The sequence below is a fragment of the Lissotriton helveticus genome, chromosome 1_1 (genome assembly GCF_964261635.1).
Source record: "Lissotriton helveticus chromosome 1_1, aLisHel1.1, whole genome shotgun sequence".
In the NCBI taxonomy this organism is placed as follows: domain Eukaryota; kingdom Metazoa; phylum Chordata; class Amphibia; order Caudata; family Salamandridae; genus Lissotriton; species Lissotriton helveticus.
In genome coordinates this window covers 1275275367-1275287376 of record NC_136057.1, presented here as the reverse complement: position 1 = coordinate 1275287376, position 12010 = coordinate 1275275367, and the positions used below count along the sequence as shown (strand labels likewise).

The 12010-nt window shown below is 45.6% G+C and overlaps 1 protein-coding gene across 6 annotated transcripts in view; it reads left to right on the top strand.

The window, feature by feature from the left end:
* Window positions 1-12010, top strand: part of KMT2E (lysine methyltransferase 2E (inactive)) — a 2078550-nt gene that overhangs the window by 1024053 nt on the left and 1042487 nt on the right. For all 6 annotated transcript variants that reach the window (XM_078680502.1, XM_078680521.1, XM_078680476.1 and 3 more), the window contains one exon: window positions 2957-3087. In XM_078680502.1, the coding sequence (XP_078536628.1) occupies window positions 2957-3087 (131 nt within the window). The remainder of the gene's footprint in view (window positions 1-2956; window positions 3088-12010) is intronic.

Here is a 12010-nt window from a genome sequence, read left to right as displayed (position 1 = left end):
TGTAATGCCAGAAACCGGTCCCCGGAAGCTTGTTTCCTTCCCAGTGTAAGAATTGGCTTTTGTAGTCTGGTCTGCCCTGTTCCCATGATGCACTGGGCCAGGGACAGACTAATTTGCATACAGCCAGGTTCTGAAACTGGGATGGTGCAATGAGCTAAAAAACGGTGTTGGATCTAGCCCTGATCTCTTGACTGGGTGAGAGTACTCTGCTTAATTCAGAGACTCTGTCCATCGCCACCCCTTGTTGTAAATAATTACCCTTTCTTCTCTGTGCATCCGGACAAAGTGGTGCTTAGGACGAGACACTTGTTCTTTCCTTAAGTAACTTCACCCCTTCACCTAGGACAAGCGATCACTTTGCCTGCCTAAACATGGGCTGTCCTTCTACCTTGACCGTACAAAAGATTTTCGGGTGAATGATCAACTATTCGTTGGCTATGTAGGTGCCAAGAAAGGTCAGGCTGTTCAAAAATGTACCATCTCTCGAAGGGTTGTCCTTTGTATTAAAGTATGTTATGCTTAAGCGAAGAAGGCGCCTCCAGTGGGGCTGCATGCTCATTCCACTAGGGCTACGGCAGCAACCACTGCATTGGCATCTGCCAGGCGGCCACTTGGGCATCTTTGCACACGGTTCACCAGACAATACTGCCTAGACAGCCAAGTCCTGAGGGGCTGCTATTTTGCCCGTTAGGTCCTCCAGGACTTTCTGGTTTGAACTTAGTTTGCAGATTCACCACCGAGGATGGTATTTCTGGGTTATCTATTCTAAGATAAGAAATCTACAACTAACTGTCTCTTTCAGATGAACAAGTTACTTTCCTTCGGTAACAATGTGTCTGTAAGAGACTTAGGTTAGTTGTAGATTCCTTACCAAACCACCCATCCTCCCCACTCTGCAAACTGACTTCTAGGGACAAGGACTCCCTTACAGGTTCCTAGTTGTGGAGCTCCAATTGTCCGTGTCTTTCATGACCTTGCGCTTCTGGCATGGAAAGTTGTCAGAACTGACGTCAGCGCGCAAGGACGGTATCGAAGTTGGCATTGACGTCATCCCATCAAACACGGCGCCGACGACGGACGCTGAGTCGACTGACACCACCTACCGACGCGCACGGGTACTGCTAAGAAACTATTCACTGGATCCAGTTTAAGTTCTGGGAGTAATTCTAAGGCAAGGAATCTAAAACTAACCTATGTCTTACAGATACATTGTTACCAAAGGTAAGTAACTTGTTCTGCTTGCCCTCACTACCACAAAAGAGAGCGTTAGTATTATCCACTGTAGCTTCTGTAAACCACCTGGGCATCTACTGTACTCCCTGCACAGTGTAGTAGTTTTTAGTACACTTTATAGAGAGCTAGCTTCCTACACTGAATCACATGGTCAATGCCCTGCTAGAAGACCCACGTTATTCTGGGTGTTGTGATTGTGTTTCCCCACCACCTCCACCAATTTGCTGTAAGCCATCACCAATATAGTATTGTTGCACCAGTAAACTCAGGACCTACTTCTTGAAACCCACGAGTTATGAAATGTGGATGGGCTTAAGGGACCTTTCGCTTCTTAGCTTCCTTCCTAGCCCCCACACTGCCTGCAATGTATACAAATGCCTCTGCCACTTCTCCTCTACTCCACCCCTGCGTCTCATCTTCGGTCTCCATTGATTTCTCCTGCCATCTCTCCTGTGCTCTATTCAATGTCCTTGTCGTTGGCTTCCTCACCACCCCTCATGGTTCTTGCTGCCTCCTCTTCCTTCCCATTTCTCATCTCTTGCTTCCCATTTCTCATCTCTTGCTTCCGTGCCTCTGTCGCTTAGTCTTCCACCAACTTTTGTGTGTCTCGCACTGCTCTTGTGTCTTATTTATTCAATGCAGGCTTTGAGAAGTAAGGCCCTAACCCCCCATGCCACTTTGCATCCAGATGGGAATAAATAGCTAGGTAGGTTCCTTTCTGAGTGTCTAAAAAACCCAGAGTTACTGGAGCCATCGTGCTGTATTGCCAAAGCAGCAGTGTTCATTCACTGTTCCATGTGGGTAATCCTGAAGTCTCCCTGCCTTTGACCCAAAAAAACCTTTGGTACCTGACAGGCCCATTGTTAAAATACATAGGAAACCTCAGGCCATACAGCTATCCGTTTATGTTTTTGTCTGTCTAACATGTTTGTTACTTCTTAGGCTCCAATTTCTCACAACGTTCAGGCCCCCTTGAAGAATACCTCCTTTCCCCTCCTAATACCTTATTTAACAGCATTGCTCGGCGATTTCAACTTTCACCAGTGACATTTACAGTGATCTGTCCGATGATTGTGAACACTGGAATTGATGTCTGTGGATTGAGTACCATTAAATTTGATAACAGAAGCATCTGTTATTTATAGCTATTAGTAACGACAGGTGGACAGTATGAAGTGATACATAAATAACAAAGTTGTATCGATGTCAATGTGTACATGGATTTTGTGTTTCCCTGCACGCCCTACATCAATGATGTCTAACATATGTTCAAAAAAGCTCTATCCATTGAAGATTTTCCGGATAGCCATATTAGGTAATTATACATTAAATTAATCTAACTGCAGCTCATTGTGGATGTCCTACAAATTGGGCGTAGATCGAGCACTGTTATTTGAAACTAATGCACTTTAAAAAACTAAAACCTATTTTCTTTGTGACTGCTTGCTTTATTTTCTAAAAGCAAACCAAAATTGCCGCTAAAATAAGTAACTTTTGTTAATGTTTTACTGTAGAGGGTGCCACAAGCTACAGTTTCACTTTGGCACAAACAAGTCCTAAAGGTGTTATGATGGCATTCTTTTGACGTTAGCTGATGCTCTTAAGTTGTCGCTCCATAAAAATTGATAGTAGGGAACAGGAAGTACCTACTTTCAAGGGATTTTTTAGGGAGCATTCTTGTTGATTTGTTTTCAAGTGCTTTGTCTCTTTTTTTCCTTCATAGAGCCATGTACAAAAAAATAAGAAAATACTTAAAGCTGCCAAAGACTTGCCCCCAGATACCCTTGTTATTGAATACAGAGGAATGTTCATGCTGAGAGAGCAGTTTGAGGCTAATGGCTATTTCTTTAAAAGGTATGTACTGCTGTTGATAAATGTACGGTTTGCATTTCAGTTTACTCTCCACTTTTTAGGTCTTGGCTGCAGATAGCTTTTCACTATCTGCTGTCAACAGTACCAATAGGCAGAGTGGGCTTTGTTTCATCACATTGCTTATCATTGGTTGGCCTTATTCTCAATCTAATTTTCGTGTTTCTTATTTTATGGCTTTCCTTTCCTTTCTTGTATTTGTCCTTCCCCTGAAGCTTAGCTTTTTTTTTACCAGTCCTTTAGGCTGGATGAGATGACTGTCATTCAGGGATTTACTTAGCTACTTTTATATTTTTCTTTTCTCCAGTATTGGGGTATCTTTCATAGATTCATATGCTTTAATCATTCCCGTCGTCGAAGTGGGAGTCCCACGGTACATTAAAAGCAGTAAGTAATGACTTTAACATTAAAGTTAATAGAGAAAAAACATTCACTTTAATATCTTGTCCTAGTCATTAGGATAGTCCAAACTCCAACTAATCAGGCGTCCGCATCCTCTAGAACCTTCCCCAAGAGGCGCCAGGCTCTCAGATTTTCTACCGCAAGTCGTGTGAAGTGAGTCTCCCTGAGCTCTGCTCAGTACTTCATTTTTGGCCTACTTAACATTTTTCTTCCTCAGAACAACATGTTTTCTTCAAAGAGGTCTCTTTTTAGGCATTGTGACTCTTGTGGGAAACTCAGACTTCTCATCCAGGGGATACTCATCAATAGTTATAATCTATGAATAATCCCCGCCCATGTGCGGGATCCCGGAGCATATAGAAAATACATATAAATATATATGTATATATATATGTGAAAACATATATTTGCAGCCTAAAACATTTCCTAACTGGCAAAATTGCCGCAAAATTACATAAATTAGCATACATACAGTAGTACTCTTCCAAACCCTAAGGAAGAAAGAGAGCAGAAAACATTTGTATACAACAATGCTTTATTGCCATAGGAAAAACCTGTAATTGCAGGCATTTGCCAGTAGGCTGCAGTAGAGTATAAAGCAAACAAAGAAAACTGACACCTTGCCTTTAAGGCATTAGAGTAGGGGTACCGTGCCTTTAAGACCTGAAGGCAACCCCCTGCTCCCATGATGCACCACAGGTGACAGTTGGGTCAGTTCTTTTTTCCGGCTCCTTCTGTGAGGATCCTGGAGCTTGAGCTCTTCAGTTTTTCAACTGAAATTGTGTTTTTGAGAGAATTTTCTCTTATATTTCGACATTTTTTGAATAAATAAGGCTTCTGATTTATTTTTCTGTGGTAACCCACAAGAATTTCCTGTCAGAATGCCTGCTCTGTTCCGGAAATGTCCTTCTTGTGACAAAAAGATGGCTCTGACTGACCCACATTCTGTGTGTATTGTGTGCCTTCCATCTACACACATTCCTGATCAGTGCCATCACTGTAAAAAATTTAAAAGTCGGACTCTTCGCGACAGGGAGAAGATTCGACTTCATGCCATGCAGGAGATGGACAAAAGTCACCAGGTGGGTGCTTCCACAGCCCCTAGATCTTCTCCTACAAACAAGCACGGCCAAAAACGGCGTCATTCCACTTCTCCTGTCCCCAGAAAGAGGAATGATGGTCGAAGAACTCCGTCGACGTCGAGGTCGCCGTCGAAAAGGCCCAGATCATCTTCACGACGTCGAAGATCTCCGCCGCAGTCAAGTAAGTCGGCGTCGAGGCGCCATACTTCGGGCTCGAAGTCCATGGCTGCTACTACATCTAAGTCTCCGTCGACGTCGAGGCTTCCGTCGACGTCGAGACACTCTCCGCCGCCCCGGAGGGGATCGGCGTCGAGAGCTAGGACGGCATCTAGGTCGCCGCTGACTAGCGGGCCGCCGTCGAGAGGGACTGCCAGATCCCATCCTTCGACGTCAAGGAGGTCGACGCCGAGGCGATGCCAGGAAAGGTCGCCGTCGACGCGACGTCGAGGAAGGTCATTGTCGACACGACGTCGAGAGCCATCGTCGATACGACGTCATGGAGCATCTCCATCTGATCGACGTCGAGGGAGATCGACGTCGAAGTCTCCGGATCGACGTCGAGGTTCTCATTCGAGTCCTTCTTGACGTGATCGATCGCCGTCGAGAGCATCAAGACACCGCTCGACGCCACTAGTCACCCAAACGTCTTCGACGTCGAGGCTTTCGCCGTCGAGGGATAAAGTGACGGTAGTGGTGGAGTCCCCTGGTTCTGAGACTTCAGGAGGCAAATCATCATCTCCTGGCTTGAACATCGTGCAGGTCTCTCCAGAATCTTCGCCCAGATCTGCGGGCAGGTCACGCAGCTTGGTGTCTCAACATCCTCAAGGGGCTGTATCTGGAGATCAGAGTAGTCCGGGCTCGGATTACTCCCGTACATATTCTCCGTCTAAGGCAAAAAGTCCGGCCAAACCATCTAGATCTCCTCGGAGTCCCAGGATTTCACCCAGGCCAAGATCTCGAGCCAGATCACGTTCTCCAGTGCGGCCAAGAACACCTGTCAGACCAAGATCTCCAATCCGGCCAAGACCGAGGTCTCCATCAAGACATCGCTCTAGGTCCAGGGACAGTCACAGCAGGAATCGTGACAGGTCCCATAAGAGGCGGCGTACAAGATCTTCCACAAGGTCGTCCTCGTCTAGGTCGTCTTACCGAGATTACTCTCCGACCTTCTCCTCTACGCCTCCTTCCCGAGTCTCTCCAATTGATGACCTCGCGACTTTCTCCGATGTTCTGGTCAGGGGAGCAAAAAAGCTGAATATTACGCTGCACACTCCAGTGGTTCCCACTTCTGTGATTTTTGATACCCTCCGTCATCGCACAGCGCCCAGGCCTCTACTGCCCCTGGTCCCCGGCCTCCTAGAACCGGCTATGGCTACTTTCCTCACACCAGCAGTGGTGGGATCTGTTCCATCTCGGATAGCCAAGAAGTACAAGGCCCCTGCAGAGGATCCCTTGTTCCTCAGATCGGATCCTCCTGCGGATTCCATTATTGTGGCGGCTGCCATGAAGTCTCATGCAGGCTCTACTTCTTCCTCAGTACCACCTGAAAAAGATAGTAAACTTATGGACTCGTTTGGTAGGAAGGTATGCAACACCTCTTCTTCCTTTATGAAGGTGGCTAGCGCCTCTGCCTTGCTTGGAAGGTACGACAGGTCCCTTTGGGACTCCCTGACTCGCTTTACAGACAAGCTCCCCAAGGAAGATCGCCAAGATTTTCTGGAGACTATACAGGAGGGGAGGCCTTGTAGCCAATCAAGTTATTAGCGCCGCAGTGGATGCCTCTGACCTTGCGGCCCATGGCTATTCAAGTGGTATTTGTTCCCGTCGTTCGGCCTGGCTCCGCCTGACAGGGCTCAAGCCAGACGCCCAGAAGAAGATTTTGAATTTGCCCTTCAATGGGAAATCTCTGTTTGGTCCACACGCGGACGACGAAATGTCTAAAATGAAAGCAGAAATAGACACCGTCAAAGCTGTGGGATTAGAAAAGCGCACGGAGTTCAAGAAACGCTTTCGCCAAGGAGACAGGAGGTCTTTCCAACAGAGGGTTCAAACCCCTCAGTGGCAATCCCAGTCTCAGCAGAAGACGCAGTTCCAGCAGCGTCGTCCTGGCAGAGGAAGAGGTGGCAATAACAAACAGCAGCCTTCCTCAAAGCAACCTCCTAAGCCCTGAGCCATTGCTTCCTCCACGTCTGTTCGCCACTCCGGTGGGAGGGAGTGTTTCTCATCATCTGACGGAGTGGGAATCCATTACAAAAGACAGATGGGTGCTGAATATTGTGCAGCATGGTTACTTGCTGAGGTTCAAATCTCCTCCTCCGCAAGTCCTCCTCCAATCGCGACATCTTCCACGTTACAAGAGTCAATTGCTACAAGACGAAGTCTCCGTCCTTCTAGAGAAGATGGCCATAGAGGAGGTTCCCTCAATTCACAAAAATCAAGGAGTGTACTCCCGCTATTTCTTGGTTCAAAAACGAGGAACTGTCAAAGAATACAGGCCCATTCTAGATCTTCGAAGGCTAAACAAATTCATACGAAAAGAAAAGTTCTGTATGCTCGCCCTGCACCAGATCTTCCCACATCTTCATCAGGGAGACTGGATGTGTGCCATCGACTTGCAGGACGCCTACTTCCACATACCAGTGTCAGTCAAGCATCGGAAGTTTCTAAGGTTTCATATCGGACGTCGTCACTACCAATATCGAGTGCTGCCGTTTGGCCTGAAATCTGCACCTCGGACATTCTCCAAGTGCATGGCGGTGGTGGCTGCTTTTCTCCGCAAAAGAAAGATCTTCGTCTATCCATATCTAGACGATTGGCTGTTGAAGAGCTCCTCCCCGTCGCTGCTTCAGAACCATCTGTCGTTCTGCCTCAAACTGATGGACTCGTTGGGTCTTCACGTCAATCTGAAAAAATCAGTTCTCAACCCTTCCCAGCGGATCCACTACCTGGGTGCTTCTCTGGACTCACTACAGGCAAGCGTGTGTCCTTCGGAGGAGAGGTTGTCATCTATGCTCCTGAAGGGTCGCCTTCTTCTGGACAATCAGGCCCCCACAGCCAGACAAGTGTCCTCTCTTCTGGGATCCATGGCTTCATGCATTTACATCGTGCCCAATGCTCGCCTTCACATGAGACCTCTACAACAAGCCCTCGAAGATCAGTGGTCTCAGAGATCGGATCAGTGGGAAGACCGGGTCTTGCTTCCTCAAGAAGCCAGGGACTCGATCAGATGGTGGTTGAAACGATCCAATCTCCTCCGAGGAGTGCCATTCCATCGTCCTCCTCCATCTCAGTCAATTGTCACGGATGCCTCCCTTCAAGGCTGGGGTGCTCACATGGACCGACTCCAAGTTCAAGGCCTCTGGTCCGAGGTAGAGCAAGGCTACCATATCAACTTCCTGGAGCTTCGAGCAGTTCATCTTGCTCTCAAGTCTCTTTATCCTTCTCTGCGCACCAACCACCTCCAGGTTCAGACGGACAACACGACAACTATGTTCTATCTGAACAAACAGGGAGGCACGAGGTCAAGAGTCTTGTCCCTGGAAGCACAAGCCATCTGGCATTGGCTCATAGCAAGAGGCCTGTCCATAGTGGCAGTTCATCTACCAGGAATTCAAAACGTCCAAGCAGACTGCCTCAGCAGAATCTTCGTAGAAGCGCACGATTGGGTGCTCAACGAGGAAGTGGCTCAAGAGGTTTTTCGGTGTTGGGGCGTACCGGACGTAGACCTGTTCGCAGACGCGGCCAATACAAAATGCCCCGTCTTCGCGTCCAGGTTCCCTCAACAGGGATCACTGGGGAACGGTCTTTTGATCAGCTGGTCGCAGACATTACTCTACGCCTTTCCTCCCCTGCCTCTGATCCCGGCGGTGATCCAGAAGTTCTACAGGACCAACACCAGAATGATCCTGATAGCACCAGAGTGGCCACGCCAGTGGTGGTACCCCGATCTTCTTCTGATGTCGGAGGTTCCTCACCGGCGCTTACCATGCCGTCCAGACTTGTTGACCAAAGACCAGGGGAAGGTGTTTCACCCCAACCTTCCTTCCCTTCGCTTGACGGCATGGCTCCTGAGGTCATCCAGTATGGACATTTAGACCTCCCAGCAGACTGCATGACTATTCTTAAAGAATCAAAACGACCCTCCACTAGGAAGTCCTATGCTTTCAAGTGGAAGAGGTTCTTCTTATGGTGTCATGAGCACTCTCTTGACCCGGTACATGGCCAAGAGCAGGTGATTCTTCCATATCTATTGCATTTAGCGAGATCAGGCCTGAAATACCCCTCCAGCAGGGTTCATTTAGCTGCAATCACAGCATATAGGAAGTCTCCTAATCAGACATCTTTCTTCCTTATGCCTGTAGTTAAAGATTTCCTAGAAGGTCTGAAAAAAGTCTTCCCACCGGTGAGGTCCCCCTCCCCTCCCTGGGAGCTTAATATTGTCCTGACTAAGCTGATGAGTGCTCCTTTCGAGCCTATACATAAGGCCTCTTTGCAGCACTTGACCTGGAAAGCTGCCTTTCTAGTGGCGATTACCTCTGCCCGTAGGGTCAGTGAAATCCAGGCCTTGTGTTGCAAGGAACCTTACACAGTTTTTCATGCCAACAGGGTGGTCTTAAGAACGCACCCAAGTTTCCTGCCTAAGGTAGTTTCAGACTTTCATATCAACCAGTCTATTACCTTACCTACTTTTTTTTCCTAATCCTTCCACTCCCCCGGAGAGGTCATTACACTCTCTAGATCTCCGGAGGGTCCTGAAATTCTACTTGTCAAAAACCCTGCCTCTTAGGAAGTCTGACCGGCTTTTTGTTAATTATGGCAGTACTAATACTGGCCTGTCATTTTCCAAAAGGTCAATTTTTCGCTGGATTGTCTCCTGTATAGCTTTAGCTTATCAACTAGCTAACAAGTCCTTGCAGGGTAAACCACATGCACATTCTACTAGAGGGAAAGCTTCCACTACAGCTCTCCTTCGTAATGTTCCTATTTCTGAAATTTGTAAAGCGACAACTTGGCGGTCTGTCCATACCTTTACCCGCCATTATTGCCTGGACTCAGATACTCAGGCCGATGCCAGAGTAGGGCAGGCCTCGTTAAGGAATTTGTTTGCATAAGATGTATTTGCAATATATGTCTTAGTCATTCTGTGAAGTTTTTATACTTCTTGCTCGTCCGCGAGACTTTGGGTATGAGCTTGCTAATCTATTCATAGATTATGACTATTGATGAGTATCCCCTGGATGAGAAGGATTAGTTACTTACCTGTAATCCTAGTTCTCATCCAGGGGTATACTCATCAAAGTCATAAGCTCCCGCCCACCTCCCCGGACGAGCAGAGTTACACAGTTATGAGATGTTTTATTGTGGATCTCCACAGGTGTTCTGCACCTCCAAAAAGAACTGACCCATCTGTCACCTGTGGTGCATCATGGGAGCAGGGGGTTGCCTTCAGGTCTTAAAGGCACGGTACCCCTGCTCTAATGCCTTGCAAGGTGTCAGTTTTCTTTGTTTGCTTTATACTCTACTGCAGAAATACAGTGACCCGCACACGGGAAATTATATACAAATTGTGATTATTGCAAAAGTAACGCAATCGTATTTTTCAAATATATAACACAAACGCTTTCCAAAAAGAGGCGAAGTCCAGATCTTCAAAGTTGTATTGGAAAAACTTTTATTCGAAAGACTTAAGATTTCAGGAAATTGCTAGCTGCCAACGCGTTTCGTCACACACGTGACTTCTTCAGGGCTAGAAGCAATTGTACATAAGACAAAGAATTACACATAGAAAATATTTACATGATAAAACAATGAGTACAAACAAATATGTTATATACATAAAGATTGTCAATTAAAAAAATGGGAGTTGCACACAACATAGTGTAACTAACCATTTACACATTATGCTCTACAGATTCCATATTTTCTCTTATGGTCTTCACTTATTTAGAATTAATCCTACACCTTACAGTTTTGCATTATTGTGCTACATGCATTTGGAAAGCGATAAACAACAAAAAGACAGCATATACTAATATTTCATGTACAGTTTTTCACAAGATTTGGGTAAGAAGCTAACACAGGGAGAGAAGTTAGCCTCAAAGTGCCCTCTTGGTTTACTGCTACATGGTAGGGGCTATCTATTTGACCCAGTCGAGTATTGGGTAATATCATGTGTTTGGTATTTTTGGCTAAATTAATTTCATATCCCGGTCATATGATGTGAATCTACATACATTGCATGTTAAAAGCTCTTTGCACATTTGGTCATACCTCTAAAGTCAATTGAAATGTGATGGGTAAAGCTTGCGTCGCTTGGGCAGGGATACACCAGACAAGGAGGACCTACAAAATGTTAGAGTAGCAATTCAAGTATGCTATATATTCTTATAAAAGGTATATGGTGGACAATACAATCAGATGACACTCACATTAAACAAAACGTGTTTCCTAGTCCTTCTCGTAGTTGGTGTTACTTTCAAGTTTGTGATAAATTGTACAACAGTCTTCAATATTTGTCATCTGTATCGCAAGAATCTGTAGGTAAATGAAACACCAAAATGACAAACAAATCTGTATGAAGTGCCTAGCTAGAATATTGGGCAATATCCAAACACTGCTACTTACATAGTCAAGGCAATGTGGTGTATCCCCAATAACGTCTCTCTTTCTTATACGTGTAGTATTGGGAGTCCAATCGGGCCCATCGTGATATGTTCAGTAAATGGCGGGCATCTATAATGTTATATATAGAACCATATTAGGATTACATACTTATTAATACATGTTTTAAAACCGCCTGCTATTTTGAGGTGCTGTATCCATACACTGGTATGGCAATCTGACAAAGCCATTTCCTCTTAGTTCCATTTGATGGCGATAAATTTGAGTGACTCAGACTTCGATGAGTAGACAAAGTTTCTACTCCATGTCTTATATTAGCTACATAAGTTAAAAAAAATCCCTTACATTATGTGTGAGGAAGAAAGAATATAGCAGTCCTACATAAATAACAAACAATCTGGGTGCCAACAAGAAATAACCCATAATCGCTCTTATTGTCGCACCAACATAATTTTTGGTGGCTCACATCATGTTCTTGTTGTAGCTTACATATCATCAAATATTAATGGGAGTTAGTATGCCGATATTTGTATGACAAAAGGTCATTCTATAATCAAAAAACGTTCACCCTGGACCACACCTCAATGAAAATATGAGAGAAATCCACTTATCCCAATTTGTTCGCCGTTATTTGTTAGGGAAGCAAGACTCATGAAATATATGACCCCTACTCTGTGAATACTCAATATTAAGCAAAAGTTTGTGTTAACCGCCACAGAGTTTAATCAGACAGTTCTAGCAAGGAAAGATTTCATGGTATCGTAACCCCTTGTTTATGGTGCATTTAAACGCAAGGCTTACAG